The sequence below is a fragment of the Dendropsophus ebraccatus genome, chromosome 3 (genome assembly GCF_027789765.1).
Source record: "Dendropsophus ebraccatus isolate aDenEbr1 chromosome 3, aDenEbr1.pat, whole genome shotgun sequence".
NCBI lineage: Eukaryota > Metazoa > Chordata > Amphibia > Anura > Hylidae > Dendropsophus > Dendropsophus ebraccatus.
In genome coordinates, this window is record NC_091456.1 from 24,744,996 (window position 1) to 24,771,765 (window position 26,770).

The 26,770-nt window shown below is 41.9% G+C and overlaps 2 protein-coding genes and 1 pseudogene across 2 annotated transcripts in view; 2 read left to right on the forward strand and 1 right to left on the reverse strand.

The window, feature by feature from the left end:
- Positions 1 to 142: 142 nt before the first annotated feature.
- Positions 143 to 26,746, reverse strand: RAB36 (RAB36, member RAS oncogene family). The gene is made up of 10 exons (XM_069961210.1): positions 26,345 to 26,746; positions 21,883 to 21,974; positions 18,520 to 18,585; positions 16,752 to 16,853; positions 13,311 to 13,375; positions 12,780 to 12,831; positions 12,621 to 12,702; positions 6,756 to 6,846; positions 6,535 to 6,654; positions 143 to 940 (listed from the first exon to the last, which is right to left on the reverse strand). The coding sequence occupies exons 1-10, from the start codon at positions 26,402 to 26,404 to the stop codon at positions 876 to 878; spliced, it is 795 nt and encodes a 264-aa protein (XP_069817311.1). The 5' UTR covers positions 26,405 to 26,746; the 3' UTR covers positions 143 to 875.
- Positions 6,181 to 6,360, forward strand: LOC138787689 (U2 spliceosomal RNA; annotated as a pseudogene).
- RSPH14 (radial spoke head 14 homolog) overlaps positions 26,518 to 26,770 on the forward strand; it is a 170,385-nt gene continuing 170,132 nt past the window's right edge. Inside the window, exon 1 of the mRNA XM_069961209.1 lies at positions 26,518 to 26,769. The gene's annotated coding sequence lies outside the window, so the exon portion shown is untranslated. The remainder of the gene's footprint in view (position 26,770) is intronic.

Below are 26,770 nucleotides of genomic sequence, written 5' to 3' on the forward strand. Positions count from 1 at the left end.
GCTGAGTCATGGAGAGAGGTCACTGACCAGCTGACCTGCAGCTAATACCTGCCTTTGTTGTATAAGTAACGTTGTCTGTCTTGGTTATAAAATAAGACAAATATATGCAGCTTGTTTTTCAAACATCCTTTTTAATCTTCTTGTAATAAAGTGTATGGAAATAGTTTTACAGAAGAATAATCTCTGGTCGGACATTTTCCCAGCAAGTAAAATACTTAAAATACAATTAAAAAGAATTTCCTTCATGTCAGACATGTGATGAGAATATTGCCTTTCACATCAGTCTTGAGTCACTCTGGTTAACCGGTGGTCACACTGTGTCAAACAATGTGACAAAGCACTGAGTATGTATGCCGGAGCACCAGCAAGACTCAACTTTTTATTTTTTTTAATGTTTAAGTAAGTGGAACAAACAGATGGCAGTGAGCAAAACACAATAAAACACAGGGGCGGACTGAAAAAAATCCCGGCTTGGAAGTTTGCAATCTCATGATTCATATGTATACAGAGAATGCACAGCCTCATTATACCACAGTTATGGCGTCTTCAGATACATTCTTCACTAATATATTTAGTACAAATTGTTATATTTTTATCCAATATAAATTTATCTTCCAGTTGAAGATGTAAGGCTATAGCTGAAGTGGCACTTGATACATAATACAGCTGGAGGGTGGTATATATCCTGGTGTACTGAATGGCTGTAATATCACAGTGACCAGCGGATTCCCTGATACCCTCAGTTCACTTCTAGATATGGCATCAGCACCAAGCTCAAAACTAGCAGGTGTCCTGCCGTCATAACTTGCTGAGAGCTTGGGAACTGGCACAACTAGACTGGTTGCAGAAGTAGCAGATTTGGTTGTCAGATGTGGTTAGCAGCAATTCATATTAGGCTGGCGATCATTTTCATTTTTCTCAGAGGGATTCCCCTCAAGCTCTGGAATAAAAAAAAAACACATTGGCTCATGAATACATGGTAATAACAGCTATTAAAGGGGTTATCCAGCGCTACATAAACATGGCCACTTTCCCCCTACTGTTGTCTCCAGATTGGGTGGGGTTTTGAAACTCAGTTCCATTGAAGTAAATGGAGCTTAATTGCAAACACCACCCAAACTGGAGACAACAGTAGGGGGAAAAGTGGCCATGTTTTTGTAGCGCTGGATAACCCCTTTAAAGCAGTGGCTGGACTGATATGTGCGCGGCATTAAAACATTTGCAGCATCATTTATTCAGCAAAACAAAAATACACGCTAAGGGTACAAACCCACTTGACGTATTTGCTGCGTGAATCAGTCTTAAAAATAAGCAGGCAAAACGCAGGTTGGCTTTATACAATTGTTCTGTGTTAAAATACGCAGTTGCGTATTTTTGAAGCATGAAGCTACATGCGTTTTTTGCACAGGTTGTTAACAACTGATGCTTTGCTAACAACAAGCTTCACGCTTCAAAAATACGCAATTGCGTATTTTAATGCTGAACAGTCGTATAAGGCCAACCTGCGTTTTGCCTGCTTATTTTTAAGACTGATTCACGCAGCAAATACGTCAAGTGGGTTTGTACCCTAAGGGTGCGTTCACACCTACAGGATCTGCAGCTGATTTTCTGCAGCAGATTTCAGTTAAATAACTGAACACATCATCAAATCTGATGCTGTGTTCAGTTATTTAACTGAAATCTGCTGCAGAAAATCAGCTGCAGATCCTGTAGGTGTGAACGCACCATAAGGCTGGGTTCACACAAAGTTTTTTCAGCTCCGTTTAAAATGACGTCCGTCATTTTGAGTCTTAAATAACGGACATTATTTCACTGTCTGGCCTCCCCTTGACTGGTGTTGGTACATTATTCTAGTTGGGGTTACTAATTGGCCTTTGGGTGCGGTTTCATTGTAAAGTCCATTGAATTTAATAGTAAAAACAGAAAGAATGGTGGAAAAAGAAAAAATGTGTGTAAACAACTAATAAACAACGTCCGCTGTTTGCAAAAGACGTCTAAAAATAATGATCATGTTGGTTATTTTGACGTTTGTGGTAAAAACGTTCGTTATTCAATACATTGTGTGCATTGGACGTCCGTCTTTCCATAGACTGCATTGCATTGCAGTCAGTTAAGTTGCGGCAATAATGGACGTTATTTTAAATTGCAAAAGTGGCCGATTTTTCTCTATTTTGAACATAACCTGTTCTATTGTGAACATAACCTAAGGCTGGGTTCACACTGCGTTTTTGCAATCCATTTATTTCATGTTTTGGTTTGGGTTTTTTTCAAAACAAATGTATGACAAAAAAGTATGCATTTTTGTGCACCGTTTTGATCCATTTTTCCATCGACATACATTATAAAAAAACTGATCAAAACAGATCAGTTTTTTTTAACGTACACAAAAACGTACTCACTCTCATTTTTGTGTCCTTTAACCCCTTAAGGTCAAAGCCAATTTTCGTTTTTGCACTTTTGCTTTTTCCATTTTGTTTAAAAGTCCATAGCGCTTGCATTTTTTCACCTAGAGACGTATATGAGCGCTTATTTTTTGGGAAACCAATTGTACTTTGCAATGACAGGCATTATTTTTCCATAAAATATGCTGCGAAACCGGAAAAAAATCATTTGCGCTGTCAAATAGAAAAAAAACGAATTTGTTTACCGGTACCTTGATTGCGCATATACGACTTTTTGATCACTTTTTATTACATTTTTTCTGGATTTGATGCGACCTAAATTGCGCAATTTTGCACTTTGGATTTTTTTGCGCTGACGCCGTTTACCGTGCGAGATCAGGAATGTGATTAATTAATAGTTCGGGCGATTACGTGCGCAGCAATACCAAACATGTTTATTTGTTTATTTAATAATTTATATTTATAAAATGGGAAAAGGGGGGTGATTTGGACTTTTATTAGGGGAGGGGATTTTTTATTTATAAAAACACTTTTTTACTTTTATTTTTACATAAACTAGAAGCCCCCCTGGGGGACTTGTATATACACAGCAATGATCCATCATATTGGTCATAGATTGCTATGGCCTGCTGCAGGGCACAGCAATCTATTGCCGAGCCGGGATCCATCATTCCAACGCTGAGGCCTGGGCCGGCCAGAAGAACGGATCTCCCCCCCGCGATCTCATCGCGGGGGGAGATCCGTGCCACTAGACACCAGGGATGTGTAATACAAAGCACTTCAATGCAGCTATCAGGTTTGACAGCTGCATTGAAGTGCTTAATTAGCCGGCGCGGCAACGGGACCCGCACCGGCTAATAGAGGCACTGCAGATTGCAGCTGGGATCGGTGCCGTTCAGAGCAGGGTCCCGGCAGGACCCCGCTCTGAACACCCCCCGCGGCACCATGACGTACCAGGTAATTCATGGGTCGCTAAGGGGTTAAAAAACAAAACCAAACGGATCTGTTTTTTTTCTTTTTTAATGGAAGTCAATGGAAAAACGAATGCACACAAATGCATTTTTTTTTTCAAATGCATTTTTTTTTTTAAGGGAAAAAAAAAAAAAAAAAACGGATTGCAAAAACTCAGTGTGAACCCAGCCTTAAGCTTTGGCTATCCAGTCAAGATGGTAATTGTAATTTTGCAACAGATGGAGGTTCCCCTTCTCTGCTATAAAGGGAATATTTAAGGGCAATAAACCACCATCATATCTTTATGTAGCTTGTGTTTAGGGCTTAAAAAACTTCCTATATCAATTACATTTGTTTCCCCTCTCTCACATGTAATCATCTACTTTACTGGAGTTGAGTCCAGAGTCCATTGTGCCTAAGAAGCCAAAGAAACAACATCTTACTTCATTACCCATGAGAAGCAGACAGTATTGTCCTTGACTTTATTGGGGAAATGCGCATATGCATGGAGCGGCAGGAGAGGCGTCCTCCTGTAATGTGAGTGTTAACAAACATGGGAACAGGTGGAATTATTGCAGGTAGCTTTCAGACACTAAACGTTAGCTGCATCAAGATATGCTGGTAGTGTATTGTCCCACAACATAGAGAACTGGGTCTCACAGGAGTTAAAACAATGCAGAAAACTAACACCGGAAAACGCATCAAATTATGTGTGGAATCCAGCATGTCATAACACCTGCATTCCCCTAATATTTGGTATCGGTTTGGGGATTCTAACTATTGCTGTTGTAACCAAACCTGAAATACAAGTTGAATAAAACTTTGCTACGCAGACAAGTCATACCGGGGTCTTTCTGTAGCTATTTTTTATTATTTTAGCACACAGTATATCGGCTGTGGTGTGGTGTGTTTAGCACACAGTATATCCAGGCTGTGGTGTGCGGTCAAAGTGGGAAAAGGAAGCAGGACACCGGGGAGCCTGGACAGGTAAGTATACATCATGAGTAATGCATGTCCAGAGGATGATGATTTTTAAACTTGCTGAAAGACATAATCATCAGATGATCGTCTTTTTGGCTGAAAATTTTCTTTAATACACGGAGCAATATCTGCCCAAACTGGCCTGATTCGGCAGATAATCGCTCCATGTTATAGGGCCCTTACAGTAAGAATGTTCTTTGATGCCCACAGCGTCTGTAGGAGAATGTGGGTTATTTTTATGTACTTCTAAAGGCCGCATTACACGGCACGATATTAAGGAGGAAGCAAGAGCCGACCTGTGAGGTCAGAGCTCACTTCCTCTCCATTCCCCGCTTGCTGCCTGTGCTATAACATGCTCAGACAGCAAGCGAGGGGTGTAGCAGGGATCTGGGGAAGAGGCTGCCTGTACAATCCTTAGATCGTCTGGGCTGCCCATTGAAGTCAGCGGTGGCCTGCCGCCACTGCTCCTATTGCATGGAGCTACAAGCAGCAATCCCATACTGGGGCACTGTCCTGAGCACATATGGCTCTGTAGTAAGGAGCAGGGACTCTATGCTGTTCTGTGCAGCCTACTGCACTTGGTTCTCCAATGTGTCTATAGCCTAAGGGTATGTTCACACAGGTAAAATCTATGCAGATTTCCACATTAAAAACCTCCCAGTTTTTTCAAAAATATTCAGTCCCTTGTTGAAACTTAAAATCAATGAGAGCTTCATGGCAGGGCACCACTACTCTGATTGTAATTCAAATCCCCTGGTTTGCCTACAAACTTTAGTGTGAAGATAGCCCACTGGCGGTACAACTAGCTATTAATCTAGACATACATAGTATAGCTGTTGTATAGGTTTCTTAAACAAAAGCAGTGATTTTGTAGTACAGTATATGCTATGAAGAAAACCTGCGTTATGTGTTTATTCGGGTGGCGTTCGTTTTAATAATATAGTCAACCAATCATTTCAGTTCTTCTAATTTGTTATGATTACATGATGACACTGGTGAAGTCAGTGATGTCAGACCACCTTTGATTTCCAGAATTAGAGGGCTCTCTCTGTTAAAAGCGTAAACCCTCCGGGCACTGAGGTTTCTGCTAGTGAAATACGACACAACATATTACGCAAAGGACCATTCAAGTCAATGACAGTTTGCCTAGAATGATGTGTCACATTTCCAATAAGAGAAATGAAAGCAGTCCTGGAGGCCTGAGGTCACACACTTCACCACTGTGATCTCTCTACTAGGTGAAAAGATTATTTTAACTGGAGATCAGATCAGAAACTGATCAATAAAATAAATAAGCATAAGGGGATGTGTGGATTAATACTTTATCACAGATCATAAAACGCATTCCCTATTTAGTTTCTGAAAGAAAATAAAATTTACTATATCTTCCAAACTAGTCACTCGATGGCTTAAAGGGGTAGTACTCCAGCGTGGGGGCACTTTTGCGCTGGGACGGGGGACGAGGTGGCCGAGGGAAAAGACGTCCACTCACCTCCCCGGTTCCAGCGGCAGGTCCCGCATCACAGCGCTCCGTTGCCCGGTTCCCGGACGCTTCCGGGTGTCTGACGCGGGCCCGAGACTTAACAACTCAGGTCCGCTCAGCCACTCAGTGAAGGAGGCCTGTCCCTGCTGATGGACTGATTGCTCAGCCAATCATTGATTGGAGCTGCGTCCCGCTCCAGTCCATCAGCCGGGACAAGCCTATTCCCCCGAGTTGTAATGTCATCATAACTGCTCACTGCGGGCACGGGGAGAGGTAATTTGTTACTTGAATCCCCCCTACCCCTGCAGGCTGTCGGCTTTTAGAAAACACTGGACTTCTGCTTTAATTGTGCGGCCAATAACAATGATTTTACCGGCCACACAAAAGATCGAATCAGCATCGCTGTTCTTATCTGATACGTCCCCTATCTGGAGACCATATATTAAATGGATTTTTAGAACAGGGAGATGGAAAAAGAGCTTGCTCTGTCCTCTCCAGACATTGACCTGGTATTGCAGTGCTTCCAGGTTCAGTGCACAAAAAAAAAAAAAGATCAGCTCAGCCGACAAGTGGGTGTTCCTAGAAATGCTCAGAACTGATCATCGGCCCCTGGAAAAGGGCCTATAGATATCCATTGGATGAATTGCTCAGGTGTAAATAACCTGCCTGTCATGTCAAACAATGCCTTTACAACTCCCGATTAATCAAACTACGTACGTATGAGACTGCCGCCTCCAATCTGAGTTGCGCTGTGCTTGTTCTTCTCCAGCTCCTTTTTCATAGACTGCTCAAAGGCAATAGCTGCCACTCGGAAAAAGAAATCCTTTACATTTTCACCTAGGCAAAGAAATGCGAATCATAACCGTGTATTATGTCTGCAAGACTTACACAAATATACATTAGTATGAATACTGCACACCAAAAAGATACATTTATACCTGTTTTTGCTGAGACGGACCAGTATTCAGCCTGCATCTCAACGGCAAATTTCAAAGCATCCCGCTCGGTCCGTTCACACTCTGCTTCTGACTGCAAGAAATAGTGTACGAATGAGAAACCAGCACAGCGGTATACAAGCACTGTACCGTATAAGTAACATATGTGGGGGCTATACAGACCCTGGCCATGTTCACACAACGTCTTTTTATGCAAAACAATGGCTGTTGTTTTGACAATGATGGCTGTCAACAATGTTCATGATCATTATAGACGGCGGTCATTATCCCACAACGGACGTTATTTTGCACAAAAGAGACGTTTTGTGAACATAGACCGAGTCAGCCATGACTGAAAATTATGCTTATGAGTTTGCAGTGGCATACTGCCAGTTTTGCATTGAAATCCGCACCCATCACCTGATATTCGCTCGCATCATTAAAATTAAAGGAGAAGTCCAGCAAAAATTATTATTGAAGTATTGTATTGCCCCCCAAAAGTTATATAAATCACCAATATACACTTATAACGGGAAATGATTATAAAGTGCGTTTTTCCCTGCACTTACTACTGCATCAAGGCTTCACTTCCTGGATAACATGGTGATGTCACTTCCTGGATAAAATGGTGATGGCACGACCCGAATCCCAGAGCTGTGTGGGCTGTGGCTGCTGGAAAGGATGATGGCAGAGGGATGCTCAGTGTCCCTCCAGTGCCCTGTGTCCCTCAGTGTCCCCCTGCCATCATCCTCTCCAGCAGCCATCACCATTTTATCCAGGAAGTGACATCACCATGTTATACAGGAAGTGACATCACCATGTTATCCAGGAAGTGTAATCACCATGTTGTACAGGAAGTGAAGCCTTGATGCAGAAGTAAGTGCAGGGAAAAAACCCCTTTATGTGCATTTCCCGTAATAAATATATATTGGTAAAAACTTTTGGGGGGCAATACAATACTTTAATAAAACTTTTCGCCAGACTTCTCCTTTAAGTTCACGTCCATCTGACTGTTTACTGAACTGTTATACAAACCATTAACCCACATATTTGGGGAATCTCTAGTAATCTTTCTATTTTCCACTCAATCACTGAGCACAGCATAAAATCTGCAATAAAATCCTCAGCATCACATCCACAGCATTACACATTACACTCTGTATTTTCCTTGTGGATTTCCTTGCATGATATCCGCAGCATATACACTATGTGTGAACATATCCTCACAATGTAGATAGATTTTACTGAGCTGCCTAGAAAGAGAAGGTAAGAAAGATGTTACATTTTTGGAGAGGATTTATCATTGTGCATCCCTGGCGTACGCAGATTTGCCCCTTTTCCGTGGCGTACGCCAGCCATATCCTCCGCTCGCCTGATGGCCAGACAGTGGAGGTGCGACAAGGCAGGGAGGAGGTGCGGTCTCCTCCCACACCTGACTTATGAAGGTTTACGCCTGGATACGGGCATAAACCGGGCTTCAGAGCAGGTGTAGATTTTTGCGCAATGCCTACGCAGGACCACCAGGCTGTACTAAAGGGCTTGCACCTTTTAGTAAATCCGGACGGGAAAAGGGGGCGGTGCTTTATTTAAGACTGGCATACGAGTATGCCAGTCTTGATAAATGTCCCCCTTAGTGTCCCTATAAGTTAGTTTGACTTTACCTGCTTTAATAAATGTATGATTCGTCAGTCAATTCCAATCATCTCAAGACACAAACACTTGTAGACAACTACTTTAGGGTCCTTTTACACAGACAGATTTATCTGACAGATTATTGAAGCCAAAGCCAGGAACAGACTATACACAGGGAACAGGTCATAAAGGAAACACTGAGATTCATTCCTGGCTTTGGCTTCAATAATCTGTCAGCTAAATCTGCCTGTGTAAAAGGACCCTTACTGAAAATCCTGATTGCAAATCTTCAAGGGTGCAGAGAATTACTACGTGACTGTAATTTTTATAGGATGGAATAAACACCACAGCCTGCATTTAAATGGTTCATTATAACGGATAGAAAAATGTTATCAACTAAATTTTTGTGTATGTAAAAAGAACAAAAAAAACCCTTTTTTAAATTTTTTTTAAATACTGGAAGTCAATCTGTTTTTATTTCCATAAAATGAATATGTTAAACAGACGTTAAAAACGCAGTGTGAACCCAGCCTAAGATTCAGGAGCTACAGATGATCAAATGGTCAAATTGTTGGAGGGTCTTAATATTTCATGGTGAAGCCCTTATAACCACTCATGTGAACAGTCGTCCAAGAAAGCTTCTAAACAAACCAGTGGCCCCCGGCAACAAGCGCACAACAAATCCCACATAGATTAATAATTAAGGAGGACAGGCTGCCTCCTAGCATGGAGAAATGTAATTTTAAGCAAAAGAGATCAAGCAAGTAGGAACTGCATATTTTCCGGTATAGTTTAGAAAAAATAGATATATTTTAATCCCTATATCCACTACGCAGACGTATTCATGTACATAGAGGTAGAATGAAATCATGTTCTTTGAAGGTACAATTGACTGTAAGACGCTGGCTGCGGTTGGGGGAAGGGCTATGCAGTAATTCATCTCTAGATCCCCTGTGAATGAGGACGTATGCTGAAACAGCTAGATTACAAGACAAATGATCGTAACAAAGGCTCGAGCTAAAATAGATCAAGCATTTAAGATGGGAGATGATGGGAGAGGTGTATTCTGGACATATATATATATATATATATATATATATATATGAAGATATACTAACAAATGCATCTACACAGATTCATGCTTTTCCAGATCAAAAAGTTATTTGTTTGCTGCATGGATTCGTTTCAGGAACAAAGCTGACAACAATAACCTACGTCAATAGTGACCAATGCAAATACGTACTTTACAGCTGTTTTCCAATGTCTGCTGTGTATGATATGAAAATGACAGATAAGCTAAACCAGAGACACCTGTTATCTCCTTATACGCCTTAAGGCTAAGTTCACACAACCTATTTTTTATTTAATAATGGCCATTATAACATCGGCTGTTATTAAATGGAAATGGAATCCTGGGTGGAGTGTATACGCTCCGGCTAGGATTCCTTGCGGCCGCATAAAAAACTGACATGTCAGTTTTGTGTGGCCGCTATTCATTGTATAGCAACCGCACAACACTGACAGTTCAGACAATGTAAAGTGCAGCTCAGGCTGCACTTTACATTTTGTGCTATGGGTAATTGGAATGCGGGCACACCCGAATGCGCCCACATCCCAATTCTAAACAAATGAAGTTCATCCAGCCGGTACTGCAGTAGCAGCCGGGATGAACTTCACTGACAACAGCCGTTCTGTGACATGGCCGAGTCACAGAACGTCCGGTGTCATGTGGTGTGAACCCGGCATAAGGGCCCTATTCCACAGGAGCGATAATCGGCCGAATCGGGCCGTAGAATAGAGAGAACGATCAGCCGATGATCGTGTCATCGGGTGATCGTTCATTTAGGTTCAGACCTAAAATCGTCGTTCGCCACCAGCGTATCGCTACGGTTGAATAGCGGTGCGCGGCGGCGACCGACGATTTCAGCAGAACCATACATTACCTGTCCGGGCCGCAGGTCTTCTTCTCCCGGTCTCACGCGGCAGCATCGGCTTCAGAGCGGGGCTGTCTGAACTTACAGACCGCTCAGCCAATCACTGGCCACAACGTTGTCTGTCAGTTCAGACAGCTCCGTTTCGAAGACTATGCTGCCGCGCGGGACCTGGAGAAGAAGACCTGCAGCCCGGACAGGTAATGTATGAAACAAGGGCTGCAAGGACATCGGTAACGATCATCGGGGCCATGTAATAGGCCCAGTAAACGAGCGCCGATCTAGCAGATTGGCGCTCGTTTACATTGTTGCTCGGCCCATGGAATAGGGCCCTAAGGCTGTATTACATGGCATAATAATGTGGGGTAAGTGAATGCCGACCTGTCAGGTCAGAGCTTGTTTCCCCCTCATTTCCAGCTCTCTGTGCCATTACACGCCCAGACAGTGAGCGGGGAACAGCAGGAGGGGCTGCACAAACTATCCTTAGATCGTCCAGGCTGCCCATTAAAGCCAGCAGAAGTCTGCTGCTGCCGCTTCTATTACATGGAGCGACGTACAACAGACTGTCGCTGTTTTGATCGGGCCGTTTCAATATGTTGAAAGACCGCTATCAGCCGACACAGTGCATGTCGGCTGATTTTGGTCTTTTTACATTCGCTATTACACCAAACGATCATTGTTTGTAGCTGCCGGTATTCGGCCAAGTACGGCCGATAATTTTATGGTGTAATAGGGCCTTTACTTGAATTAAAAAACAGATTTATATAACTCACTGATGAATAGGCCACAACAGTTAGACCATCTGTCCAGAGGCCAAATGGGTCCAACCAGTTAGAAGTAGGCTACTAGGTGTGGTAGTCTATGATACATGGTATAGTGAGTGGTAAGTATGAGATGGTCTATCCTAATGGATGTGTATACATTATGTCAAATAGAAGAGACTTCAGCCACATTTTAAAGGAAAAGTCTGGCCAAAATGAAAAATCTGCTCCAGGCAGGGCTTGGGGGTGTGTGAACATAATAAAGAATCTATACTTACCCATCCTGGTGCCCCTGAAGTGCTGCATCATCGCTTTTGGACTCCCGCCAGCCTCATCCAGCTCCGGCAATGTCATGACTCATGGGGATGGGGAAGTATACATTGTTAATTATGTTCCCACACCCCTTGCTAATACCAAATTTTTCATTTTGGCTAGACTTCTCCTTAAAAATAGTTACTGCCTGTTCTGTTTTATAAACCTAGCTTATATATTCTTATGGTACAGAAATCACTAGTTACTATATTTCCACAGCTGCTTTGCAGTGTACAGGCATGTTCATGTGTACCATGTATGCTGTTTGTTTTTTTGCTGATAAATCAATGATGAATTCTGTAGAAGAAAATCTACAGCTTATATTGTCCATGTGAATATATACCCTAAGACAGTATCATCATAGTGCATGGGATTTGTAGAAATCTGGATCCAGCTTTTCACAGCACTTGGGGAAGAGTGGAATGGAGCGTCACTGTGTTTTAAGGCAGCCGGCTGAAGAGCGATTGCCGAGCTAATGAAGTGCTTTGCTTTGTCTCTGGTTTTCACCACTATAATGGAGAAAGTACAGAGTGACGTGTGTGTAGCCCTAGCCTAAGAACTGTCCTGTGAAACTCTGATTTCGATATCTTACAATATTCAATATATGTTGCCCCACAGTCAGCCATCTCTTTTGCTATGCTTACACATTCAGCACTACTGAGTGTTCATGTTTCCTCTATGGGGAGGGGAAGAGTAAACTGCAGGGTAGACTGCTCTGGCGGTGGTTCATCTCTCCTACAGGGTCAAGTAGTGAAGATCCAACATGACTGACCTGTCTCTCCACTGACATTATGCACCTTAGACAGTCTGAGGATTATTGCACCCTAAGAGGTTCTGTGTACAAGTGCAAAGTACCTTTAGGGGGCCCATATTTGTAGAGGTGATCAATATGAAAGAAGGCAAATCATATTTACCATTCAGCTCTATCTACAATGGTAGGTGCATTTTGTAAATATCATGTGTAGTGTTGAGGGAATTGCCAAACTGTTCGGTTTCGGCAATGTTCTCTGAACCCAAATGCTCTGCATTTGACTCCCGACGTCTGGAGACAGCCAATGTATCTATGTTTTCCAGAACTCCCTAAGGCGTCATCTAACTTCTTCAGACACCAGGAGTCATATGTTGAGTGTTCGGGATCGAAGAACATTCCCAAACCCGAACAGTTCAGCAAGTCTGTGCAACACTAGTGATGTGTAAAGTAAGTCAGTGGAGAAAGATTACTCTTTACTTACCAATGTGTCCTTTTTGGTTCCTATAAGAAAGGCAGAGCAAGTATCAGGTTCATTTTCCTTCAGAGCATCTTGAAGCCAGCGCCTAGAACAACAGAGGACTGTGACAGCAGAAAGGACTCGGATGTGGAAACCTTTCCCCCTGTGTTTGCCGATACTTACTTTGTGTGCTCAAGAGTGTGGATGTCACCAAGATCAAAGGCAGTAATAATGACTGCGAGGTAAAAGAAACAAAAACACTGCAGTGAGATGACATTGTGCTGCCATTGATCACTGTGGTTTTGTCTGCGTGCACATTGTTGGACCATACCCTAAAGCAGGGATAGGGAACATTGGCTCTCCAGCTGTTGCAAAACTACATGTCCCATCACGTCTGGACAGCTTTGGCTGTCCAGGCATGATGGGAGTTGTAGTTTTGCAACAGCTGGAGAGCCAATGTTCCCTACCCCTGCCCTACAGCTATTCATACACAAATGTGTCAACTAACCTATGATAAAGAGAAAGAATACAACTCCAATTGCACAAATCCAATTGTTCTTATTATCACCAGAAAAGTTTTTGAATACATAACAGCAAAGACATTTTCCTTGACGTTTTCCATACACAGTCCTGCATTTGTCTCTACCGCCAGGTAAGGCTAGAATACTCCACTATCCCATACAGGTGTTTCCATTATTTCTATATAATAGTCACCTTGCGCTCCCCGGTAATATGCCGATGCAATGCATTTGAATTTTTCTTGACCCGCAGTGTCCCATCTTAATGGAGAAGAAAGAAAACACAGACAATTAATATGACTACTACTAAAACACATAATTTCTATTAATATGCAAAAAAAGCATTCTTTCAAATAAACTGATTTCAGAAATTTATATAGATTTGTAATTTACTTCTGTTTAAAAATCTCAAGTCTTCCAGTACTTATCAGGTGCTGTATGTCCTGCAGGAAGTGGTGTATTCTTTCCAGTCTGACACAGTGCTCTCTGCTGCCACCTCTGTCCATGTCAGGAACTGTCCAGAGCAGTAGCAAATCCCCATAGAAAACCTGTACTGCTTTGGACACTTCCTGACATGGACAGAGGAGGCAAGTAGGTAATGTGGGTTGAACTTGATGGACTCTTTTCTTTTTTCAACCTTATTAATTATGTTACTATGTTTTCATTCCATTGTGGAATATGTGTTATTAATGATGATTATAGATGAATCGGAGTATGGAAAAATAGAGTAGAGCAGTCTGAAATTTGGATTACTGACTCCAAAGCCCTGTTTATCCCTCACAGCTCAATGCAATTGCTCTATCCAGTAAAGTGTCATATGAGCGGCATATATAACAGATACAATTCCTAAAATCGGCATGTGTCTATGTTATGTTAGCCTCAATGAGAGTGGTATAAAAGTGGTGACGCATATCCTTAAACCCATTCATGACCAAAGGTCATTGATACAGGGATGTCCAGGTCACAATGAAGCAGTATTCTCCTCCTCGTCTTCTAAGTGCCCTATGACACGGGGCGATTATGGCACAAAAAATCGCTATATAGTTCGAATTTAAACAATAATCGTTCTGTGTAATTGCAGGCAACGATCGAAAAATCGTTCATATGTCGTTGATCGTTGATTTAGATCTGGACCTAAAATTATTGTTAATCGTTCGCTGTAATTCCACATTCGTTCGCTCAATTTCCGCATTTGTTTACTAATCGTTCAGTGTAATTGCACATTGCCCATTGTTTTGCTGGGACCCGAAGGAGTAAACAATCATAGTAACGATCGCAATAACGATCGTAGTGACGATCTTAACTAATGCCCATCGTTCTGTGTAATATGGTGAACGATTTCAGGTTAACGATAAACAATCTCATTCACAATCGTTTATTGTTAGTCGTTAGAGATGAGCGAACCGAGTTCGGGTTCGAGTCAATCCGAACCCGAGCGATCGGTATTTGATTAGCTGGGGCTGCTGAACTTGGATAAAGCTCTAAGGTTGTCTGGAAAACATGGATACAGCCAATGACTATATCCATGTTTTCCACATAGCCTTAGGGCTTTATCCAACTTCAGCAGCCACCGCTAATCAAATGCAGAACGTTCGGGTTCGGATCGAGCATGCTCCAGGTTCGCTCATCTCTATTAGTCGTTAATCGTTAAAAATCGCTCCGTGTAATAGGACCCTAAGAGTCATAACGCTTTTATTTTTCCACCCTATGGGGCTGTTTGGGGTGTCCTTTTATGTGCCATGATCTATTGTTTTTCATGGTATCATATTGATGTAAATGGAAATTTTCGATCGCTTTTTATTAATTTTTTTTTTCTTTTATATGATTTTTTTTAACCCTTAGACGACCCAGGGCGTATAGTTACGCCATGGAAGTCTGTCCCCAGACGACCTAGGGCGTAACTGTACGCCCTGGGTGTTTCTTCGGCTTTGTCACCGGTAATGACACGCTGCAGCGATCGCGCTGCTGCGTGTCATTAACTCCTTAAACGCCGCGATAGCGGCGTGACCGCGGCGTTTAAGTGTAAGTGACGGGGGGGGGGGGGGGGGGGGGTCCCCTGTCACTTACCGATCGGGACACCCGATCGGTAAAACGGACCGCCGAAGGTCTCTTACCTGCCTCCGTGCGGTCCGATCGGCGATCTGCTGCACTAAGCCTGCACAGGCAGGCTCAATGAGCAGATCGCCGTTAACACTGATCAATGCTATGCCTATGGCATAGCAATGATCAGTGTAAAAATCAAAGTACTGGATGTAAAAGTCCCCCAAAGGGACTTCAAATGTGTAAAAAAAAAAAAAGTTAAAAACACTAACACACTCCCCCAATAAAAGTTGAAATCAACCCCCTTTCCCATTATAAATAAAACATATAAAAATAAATAAATAGATAAACATATAATATACCGTAGTGTGCGTAATTGTCCAATCTATTAAAATATAACAAGCATCATTGCGAACGGTAAACGGCGTACACGAAAAGAGGGGAAAAAGTGCGCAGATTACCAATTTTATGTTACATTATATATATATAAAAAAAATAATAAAAAGTGATCAAAACGTCCGATCTTTACAAATATGGTATTAATAAAAACTAGAGATCATGGCGGAAAAAATTACACCCCATACAGCCCTGTAGGTGAAAAAATAAAACCGTTATAAGCGTCACAATAGGCCCATTTTATTAATATTTAATTGCCAAAAAAAAGGATTTTATAAAAAAAAATACATATATAACATTAGAGAATCTGTGTAACCTGCATATGGTTGTGTTCGGGCTGACCTATAGAGTAATAATATCATGTCGCTTTCACCATATAGTGCATTACGTAGACACAGGAACCCCCCAAACGTTACCATATTGCATTCTTTTTTACGATTTCACCAATTTATATCTTCATAAATAATATATTTGGAATTCCATCATACATGTTGTGGTAAAATGAATGACGCCATTACAAAGTACAACTATTCCTGTAACAAACAAGCACTTACATGGCCTGTAGATAGAAAACTAGAGTGCTAGAGCTCTTAGAAGGGGAGGAGGGAAAAACGAAAACACTAAGATCAAAATTTGCGCAGTCCACTGGGTCATTTTGGGCCTGGTCCTCAAGGGGTTAAAAACAGCAATCCTGATAATAATATAACAATAATATTGTAATATTTTAATAGACCAGACAATTCTGCACGCTACTATACCAAATATGTCTTTTTTTTCTCTACATAGTTTTATTTCTATAATGGGAAAGGGGGTAATTTTAACTTTTCTAGGGGAAGTTTTTTTTTTTTTTTTTTAATCATTATTATTTTTAGGGAAGGGGGTGGGGGCATTTAGGGGACTTATATAAGCAATCTTTAGATTGCCTATACTGCACCAACAATCCAGTGATCATTTGTGCATGATTATTGAGGCATGTAAAGCTCTTTAAACAAGCAAGATGGTGTTCGTATTATGGCAGCAGTCGCCCTAACAGGTCCTTAGAACTCAATTGTGGACCTAAAAGAGATCAGTAATCTCTACAGGGGCTCTAGAACACTTAGTGGTGTATAATATAATATAATACTATAGACAACGCATAACATGTAAATACGTATATGTCCTACATATGGAAACATGTCAGATTATGATGCGGTTTACTTACATCTGCAAGTTAAATGGAACGCCCAAGATTTCAAACCGTTCGATCTCAAAATCAACTCCGATGGTGGCTTTATAGTCACGGTCAAACACGTTCTTGCAAAACCTGCAGCGTATAGGAATAGTTTAATTAACAGCATCTAGGCGGTATAGGGTGCAAAAATACAAAAGTGCTTTATTCCATCATGGCAGATACATACGAGTAACATTTCAACCTGTGTGGTCTTTTTCAAGCAACTTGCAAATAAGATTGTTTCTCATTAAAGGAGAAGTCTGGGGAAAATTTTTATTAAAGTATTGTATTGCCCTCCGAAAGTTATACAAACCCCCAATATACACTTATTATGGGAAATGCTTATAAAGTGCTTTTTTCCCTGCACTTACTACTGCATCAAGGCTTCACTTCCTGGATAACATGGTGATGTCACTTCCTGGGTAACATGGTGATGTCACTTCCTGGCTAACATGGTGAAGTCACTTCCTGGCTAAAATGGTGATGTCACTTCCTGGATAACATGGTGATGTCACGCCCCGACTCCCAGAGCTGTGCGGGCTGTGGCTGTACGAGAGGATGATGGCAGAGGGATGCTCAGTGTCCCTCCAGTGCCCTGTGTCCCTCAGTGTCCCCCTGCCATCATCCTCTCCAGCAGCCACAGCCCGCACAGCTCTGGGAGTCGGGGCGTGACATCACCATGTTATCCAGGAAGTGACATCACCATGTTATCCAGGAAGTGACATCACCATGTTAGCCAGGAAGTGACATCACCATTTTATCCAGGAAGTGAAACCTTGATGTAGTAGTAAGTGCACGGAAAAAAACCCATTTTATAAGCATTTCCCGTAAAAGTGTATATTGGGGATTTGTATAACTTTCAGAGGGCAATACAGTACTTCAATAAAAATTTTCGCCGGACTTCTCCTTTAACCTCAAATTGTTCACCATAAAGCACAGAACAATAGTTGTTACTATGATTGTTTACTCCATCTGATCCCAGAAAATGAAGGAACAATGTGGAATTACACTGAAGGATTAGTAAACGCATGCGGAATTACAGCAAACAATTATTTTGGTGTCAGCACCAAACAAACGATTTCTTGTTGGTCGCTTGATCGTTGCCTGCATTTACACAAATTGATTATTGTTTAAATTCAAACTATATAGCGATAATTCACACAATAATCGTCCTGTGTAATAGGGCCCTAAGTGTTCAAGATGCAAATATATTTGTTTATCTAATAATCTAGAGATGAGCGCAACTTGAGAGCGCTTAGGTACGTCCCAACTTGAACGTGGGGCATTTGAATACTAGTGGCTGAAGAATTTGGATGCGTCCTGGAGAAAATGGAAACAGCTATAGGACTCCCTAGGGCTGCATCCAACTTCTGCGGCCACTGGTAATTAAATGTCACACGTTCAGACCAAACAACTATCAACATGCGGTAATATGTGCACAACAAACAATACGAGGGGAAAATAGCCACACGTCTCAATTTGAAAGAAGAGTGCAGAATACAAAACAGCAATTGTTGGTGACACCCAGCTGCTCGATTAATCGTGCCTTGTAAAGACACTGCAAGTGGGTGTTGTTCTTGCCGATTGGTACTCATTTGCACCCATACTTGGTTGCATACCCGGTCATATAAGCCACAAGAGTTGCTTTACAGTATGAATTTGCAGTCTGCATTTCATGTCACATACATCTACATTATTCTTGTTCCTTCTATAGAAATAAATGTGATAAAAATAAAAAATCAATAAAAGGAAAATCTACCTGTTGATTAAACTGGTTTTCCCGACGTAAAGATCTCCCACCATCACAACTTTTGACATCTGCAACCTGGGTAACAAAGAGAAATAAAATGTTAGAAAAATGGTGCAGATGTCTACTGGAAAGCTTAAAGGGGTTATCCAGCGCTACAAAAACATGGCCACTTTCTTCCAGAGACAGCACCACTCTTGTCTCCAGCTTGGGTGGGGTTTTGCTGCTCAGTTCCATTGAGGTGAATGGAGCTTAATTGCAAACCGCACCTGAACTGGAGACAAGAGTCGTGTTGTCTCTGAAAAAAAGTGGCCACGTTTTTGTAGCACTGGATAACCCCTTTAAAGAGACTCTGTCAGTAGGTTTATGGTGTCCTAGCTAAAGGTAGCATAATCTAGTGGCAGAGAAGCTGAACAGAATGATGTATCACTTACATTGTTCTTTGCTGCTGATTCGGAGATTGACAGTCAACTGTCAATCAGCAGCTGGAGGGCGGGGGAAGGGGTGTGGCAAGAATCCTATTTTCCTGCATATTAGGAGAATGGCTGAACAGAATAATGCAAGTAATACACTGATCCGTTCAGCATTTATATTACTAGTTACTGCTGCCCTCATTTAAGGCACCATATACCTAGTGACAGATTCCCTTTAAGAAACATTTCACTGCATGACTCTTACTAGAGATGAGCGAACCGGGTTTGGGTTCGAATCCATACGAACCCGAACGTTCGGTATTTGATTAGCTGAGGCTGCTGAAGTTGGATAAAGCTCTAAGGCTGTCTGGAAAACATGGATACAGCCAATGACTATATCCATGTTTTCCACATAGCCTTAGGGCTTTATCCAACTTCAGCAGCCACCGCTAATCAAATGTCGAAAGTTCGGGTTCGGATCGACTCGAGCATGCTCGAGGTTCGCTCATCTCTAATTCTTACACATTACCCTGGCTATGCCATTGAATGATTGCCATGATTGGCGGGAGTCTGACCTTTGTGACCCCACTGATTGTGAGAATAATTTTTCCCTGCACATCGACCCCCAGCCACCTAGTTCTGCAGGAAATTGCAGCATGGCCTCATTTACTTCATTCTTACAATTAGAGGGGGTCCCAGAGGGCAGGCCGCAACCAATCAACCCAACCATATTAGTGATATGCCATCACTTTATTAGACAGGAAACCCCTTTACATTACTTATCATTTACAATTATTAGAGTTGAGAAAACCTCAAGCATGTCTGAACCCGAACACTCTGCATTTCATTACCGGTGGCTGAAGAAGTTGCATGCTTCCTGATGAGCTTGTGGGTCCACTTACGTATGTCTGGTGATCTGGAACTAACCTGAAAAGTGTTGTCCTCTCCAGTACTCTAAAAGGCTTCCAAAAACCTTTAATAACTGATGGTTAAATGACCGTCCAAATCCGCCATAAGCGTCAGATTCGGACTACAAAATTCTAAAGTGTATGTGGACCGATGGACTGAAATGGGACACCACACCAGGCCTATACATACAGCACCAGACCTAGAGTGAAAACTGCTGCATACAACACATTTTTCTCTGTTCCCCTTTAAATGCATTGCCCATTTGTGACCAGATGCAAGTCAATATCTTGTCACATGATCACATTTGCCAATCATGGGTTTTCCGAGGTGGTACTTGCAGTGTGGAGTTACAAATAATACAAATGCAGGAGCTGTGGTGGCCCCAGCTGGATGTAAGACACTATTTTTGTTACTATAGCACAGTCAGAAATATTCTGCTCAAAGTCCATATTTGCCAACAAAGATACGTGTAACAAGCGGGGCCGGCGGGTGATCTGTTATTGCTCTTAGTTTTTCTAAGGATAACAATAATGTATCTGTGCAAATGGAGACAGGGAAATCTTTGACCAGACAGGCCAGATAACACGTGTCAAACTCAGGCACTCCAGCTGCTACAAAACTACAATTCACATCATGCCTGGACTTTAGCTTTGGCTGCCCAGGCATGATGGGTATTGTAGTTTTGCAACAGCTGGAGGGCCTGAGTTTGACACCCCTGGTCCAGATGTTTAACAGTGGCTCCGGCTATTTAAAAAATGAGTGCATCTTTAGACCAAGTTTACATAATGTATTTTTTTAATTAAACAACCTCTGCTCTTGCAGGTTTGTAACAACGGCTGTTGTTTAATCACAGCAGCTGATCGCATTAACCCCTATGGTCTGTTTTGTGCGACTGCTATTCAGTGAACAGTGACCACACCAAACATTCTATGCAGACAATGTAAAGTGCGTCTCCCGGCCCTACTTTACCTTGTGTTATATGGCTAATTGGAGTGCGGGCACACCCGAATGTGCATTCCAGTTAAGCTGAAGTGATGTTCACATTGCCAATACTGCAGTTGAATATGTCACATAGCGGCCGTTCTGATACTATCTGATACTGTCTGAGTCTAAGTTTAGTTATTTATTTTTTTAGTAAGGCTGGGTTCACACTGTGTTTTTGCAGTCCGTTTTCCTTCATTTTTTTTTTATAATGGAAATCAGTGGAAAAACAGATCGAAACTGATTGCACACAATAGAATCTGTTTTTTATCCATTTTTTTTTTCATAAAACGTATACGTTAAATGGACTGCAAAAACACAGTGTGAACCCAGCCTAAGTTAAAGAGTCACTGTCGTATTTTTATTTTTTTTTGCAGAAATCAATAGTCCAGGCGATTTTAAGAAACTTTGTAATTGGGTTTATTAGCCAAATCTGCCATTATCTGCATGTAAAAAGCCTTTTCCCAGGTCCCCCCCTCCTTCCTCTTTTCCATCCACTGCAAAAAATCATGAAATTGTGACTTGTGGCATCAGACGTACCCAGTCTGTTCTATAGAGAGGGGAGGGGGAAGGAGGGAGTTAGCCGACAGCAGAAAGCAGATAACAGAGGATTACAGGCACAGAGCTGGGTGACAGCTGTAATCAGAGCTCAGAGAGGTCAGTGGGGACTGTCAGAGGAGATAAAGGGTGAGGTATTTGTAGATTAACTCTTTGTTGTCCTGTTTTGGTCTTTTATTTAGCTCTCTCCATAGGAGAACAATGAAGACAGGGGGAAAGCTTCAAACTGCTTTTTCATGATAAAAATGCATTTTTCGGCTAATAAACCTAATTACAAAGTTTCTTAAAATCACCTGGACTATTGATTTCTGCAAAAAAAAATTCACGACAGTGACACTTTAAGAATTTGACCACTGTAATAGGTGATGAGTTATAATCGTGGGATAACCCCTTTAAATTACAACCATCTCTGTTGCCAGTCTGTACAGCACTACAGAATATGTTGGTGATACACCAGTAATAGGAAATACAAAAATAAATAATGGAGTGCAGAAGAGAATTAAGAAAAACTCACCCAAAGTTCCCAGCATGGCGTTGCTGGCAGGCGCTCTTCACTTGGGCGTCAAAATGAGTTTTATATTGGAGACAAGATTCTGCCGTGTAACACTGTAAGAGCAAAAGAAAGGTAAAAAAGAAAGTAGGAATTGTGGTAGAACCTGCAATGTCCGTGGATTGTCGCCCCATTGTGTCTGTCAGAAGCCTCACCACAACTGCAAACTGAAGAGGTGGAGAATTCTGCGGCATAATCCGTGTGTTATCATGGAAAACACAGCACTTCCTGTTTTCTGACAGTTTTTTCCTTAAAAAACAAGAAACTGTCAGAAAACAGGAAGTCCCGTGCATCCCAGGCCATCTGAGAGAAGGCAGTCATGTGATTGTCGGACACATTAAAACATGACTCTCTGTACTGGCAGAATTCCTTTGTTTAGTCTAAAAGTCAGAAAATCTGCCGTCAGGAGACTGGACCTGGATTTCTGGTAAGTACAGCTTTGTTTTACAGCATGATAAAAGCAAAAAATAATGAATGTATATTGCAAACGTATCCCATCCTCCTCTCTACACATACTAGCACACAGTCTTCATATCCCATCTACTGTGGAACTCGATTTTGAAGGTTATAATGACAGTGACACTTTAATTTATATTTCAGGGTGTAATTGAAAGTTATAATATTGACCACTAGGTGTTGCTCTTTCTCCACCTCTGCCTGTTGTCAGTACATGACAGCTGCAGGCTTGGACCAAATACAGGTGTGGGTGGGGCAGTCAGAGCTCTGTGCTCTCCTGTGCTGTCAATCACAGTGCAGTGAGCCCAGCAGCCGACCTATTATAGAAGATTAGGTGAGCAGCTTTCACAGACCCCTGGAACTGGAAATTGTAATTTCTTTTGTTATATTATGACTTTCATGCTTTCCACCAATTGTGAAATTGCTCTGAATGTCCAGCCCACACATGTATTTCGTCCAAGCCCAGCAGTTATCATAGACGGACATGTTGACAAAAGGTAGAAGAAAAGAAACAGCGACACCTAGTGGACAGTGTTATAACTTTCATTCACGCACAGAAAACTACCATAATTTTTTTTTATGAATTACAAATATGCCAGATATTAATATCTGATGGTGATGTACTATCAGTCACGTGACTCTCGCAGCCAGTATCCAGCCTCAGCTGTTGTGAGCTGTACATTAAAGCATAAGATTAATGTTCTTTTAAGGTGGGTTCACACGTAATGGAATCGCAGCGGATTTCACGCTGCAAGTTCGCATAGAAATCCGCTGCAATTTCCCTCCTATCAGTTTTAATAGGATTACATACTCGTAGCGGAATTGTCATCTTGCTGCAAGCATGTAAGCGGCAGCCACCTTAACCCCCTCTCCCCGCAGCTCGGTGCATACATTACCTGGTCCACGCTCTGGCTTGTTCTGTGGCTCCTGGCGTCTGGACGTTCTGCTCAGCCAATCAGTGTGCTGCGGCGGGACAGCGCACTGATTGGCTGAGTGTGATGTCGACTCTAAATTCAGTCTAATAAGGATCTCTGTCCACAACACGCTATTCACAATTGGGAGACTTTGAGAAGAGCATCACTGGACTAAGAGAAGGAGGCTGGTGTGACCAAGCTGTTGGGAAGTGTTGGGAGCAGTGGTATGTGGGGGCACACATGGCTAACAGGCTTCGGATGGCCCGGATAGACCACCAATAGGGAGGATTGTCTGGTCTGCTGTACAGACACTACTTAAAGGGAAGGTGGTATGTTAGAATGTGTGGAGAGGAGGATAGTAGCATGTTAGTATGTGTAGAGAGGAGGATGGTATGTTAGTATGTGTAGAGAGGAGGATGGTGTGTTAGTATGTGCAGAGAGGAGGATGGTGTGTTACTATGTGTAGAGAGGAGGATGGTGTGTTAGTATGTGTAGAGAGGAGGATGGTATGTTAGTATGTCCGCTACACCTAACATGCCCTCCTCCTCTTATCGCCATTGATGGCACTGTCTGGGGGTTCCCTATGACTGTGCGAGCCTAACTACAACATATGGTGCAAATGTGCTGGATGATCCAATATGTAACCTGTATCCTCCAGGCCCAACAATATCTCATCTCATGTCCAGGACAGGGGCCCCATCTCCTTTCCCTACAGTTTTACCTATTTGGTTCTGTAATCACTTACATATATCTCATCATTCACATATATCATCATTCATATATCTCATCATTCACATATCTCATCATTCATATATCTCATCATTCACATATATCATCATTCATAAATCTCATCATTCATATATCTCATAATTCACATTATCACCATTCATATATCTCATCATTCATATATCTAATCATTTATATATATCATCATTCATATATCTCATCATTCACATATCTCATCATTCATATATCTCATCATTCACATTATCACCATTCATATATATCATTAGTCACATATATAAAGTTTCAGTCCATTTCCTCTGAGTGAGTTATTTTCCGTCAGGGAGAGAGTACTAGCGCATCCTCCACCTGTTCCATCCCCGCTCCTACACTGACTGGATGCATTACCGCAGGTAGACTTTACTCCACTTCTCGTACGGAAACATTCAGCACAATAAAACTAGACAGACACACACACACACTATTATAGTAACACACACACACACTATTATAGTAACACACACGCACACACACAATTATAGTAACACACACGCACACACACAATTATAGTAACACACACGCACACACACTATTATAGTAACACACACGCACACACACTATTATAGTAACACACACGCACACACACTATTATAGTAACACACACACTATTATAGTAACACACACGCACACACACAATTATAGTAACACACACGCACACACACAATTATAGTAACACACACGCACACACACTATTATAGTAACACACACGCACACACACTATTATAGTAACACACACGCACACACACTATTATAGTAACACACACACACACACAGGCACACACACTATTATAGTAACACACACGCACACACACTATTATAGTAACACACACGCACACACACTATTATAGTAACACACACGCACACACACTATTATAGTAACACACACACACACACACTATTATAGGAACACACACACACACTATTATAGTAACACACACACACTATTATAGTAACACACACGCACACACTATTATAGTAACACACACTATTATAGTAACACACACACACTATTATAGTAACACACACACACACACTATTATAGTAACACACACGCACACACACTATTTTAGTAACACACACACACAGTATTATAGTAACACACACACACTATTATAGTAACACACACACACACACTATTATAGTAACACACACACACACACATATAGTAACACACACACACACACACACTATTATAGTAACACACACGCACACACTATTATAGTAACACACACATATAGTAACACACACACACTATTATAGTAACACACACACACACACTATTATAGTAACACACACGCACACACACTATTTTAGTAACACACACACACAGTATTATAGTAACACACACACACTATTATAGTAACACACACACACACACTATTATAGTAACACACACACACACACATATAGTAACACACACACACACACATATAGTAACACACACACACACACACTATTATAGTAACACACACGCACACACACTATTATAGTAACACACACACACTATTATAGTAACACACACACACACTCACACACTATTATAGTAACACACACACACACACACACTCACACACACACTATTATAGTAACACACACACACACACACACTCACACACACACTATTATAGTAACACACACACACACTATTATAGTCACGCACACACACTATTATAGTAACACACTCACACACACTATTATAGTAACACACACACACTATTATAGTAACACACACACACACACACACACACACACACACACACTCACACACTATTATAGTAACACACACACACTATTATAGTAACACACACACACACTATTATAGTCACGCACACACACTATTATAGTAACACACTCACACACACTATTATAGTAACACACACACACTATTATAGTAACACACACACACACACACACACACACACACACACTCACACACTATTATAGTAACACACACACACTATTATAGTAACACACACACACACTATTATAGTCACGCACACACACTATTATAGTAACACACTCACACACACTATTATAGTAACACACACACACACACACACACACACACACTCACACACTATTATAGTAACACACACACACACACACACACACTCACACACTATTATAGTAACACACACACACACACTCACACACTATTATAGTAACACACACACACACACACACACACACACACACTGACACACTATTATAGTAACACACACACACACTATTATAGTGAGCCGGGAGCTGAGGCCGCTTGGGGCAGCACTTACCTTGGGCATCTGGCAGATGAGCCTGTCCCGGGGGACCGGGGGTGCCGGCTGGGGCAGCATGCTGGCTCTGGGGACGGTGCCGGTGCTGTAGCTGCTGGAGGAGATGCGGTACCGGATTATCCAGTGCGGTGTGTAGGGCCCGCTGTACCGTTACCAAGACAACGGCTGGCAAGCTATAGGCGGGGTTAATGCTAAGAGAACGCGTGGAGGCGGGGCTATACAGCAGGTTATTGGGCGGGGCTAACACACTAACTTTCGGGCTCTTCTTTCTCTAGCGTTAGTACGGAAGAGGGTTCGTACAGCTCTGCTATACATTGTTACCTCTGCTATACACTGTCACCTCCAGAAGACATTGTGAGGAGTAAGACGTAGCGTATCTGGTCACCGCGGTGCAGTGATCAGCACATTTTCTTATCTGCCTTTGCG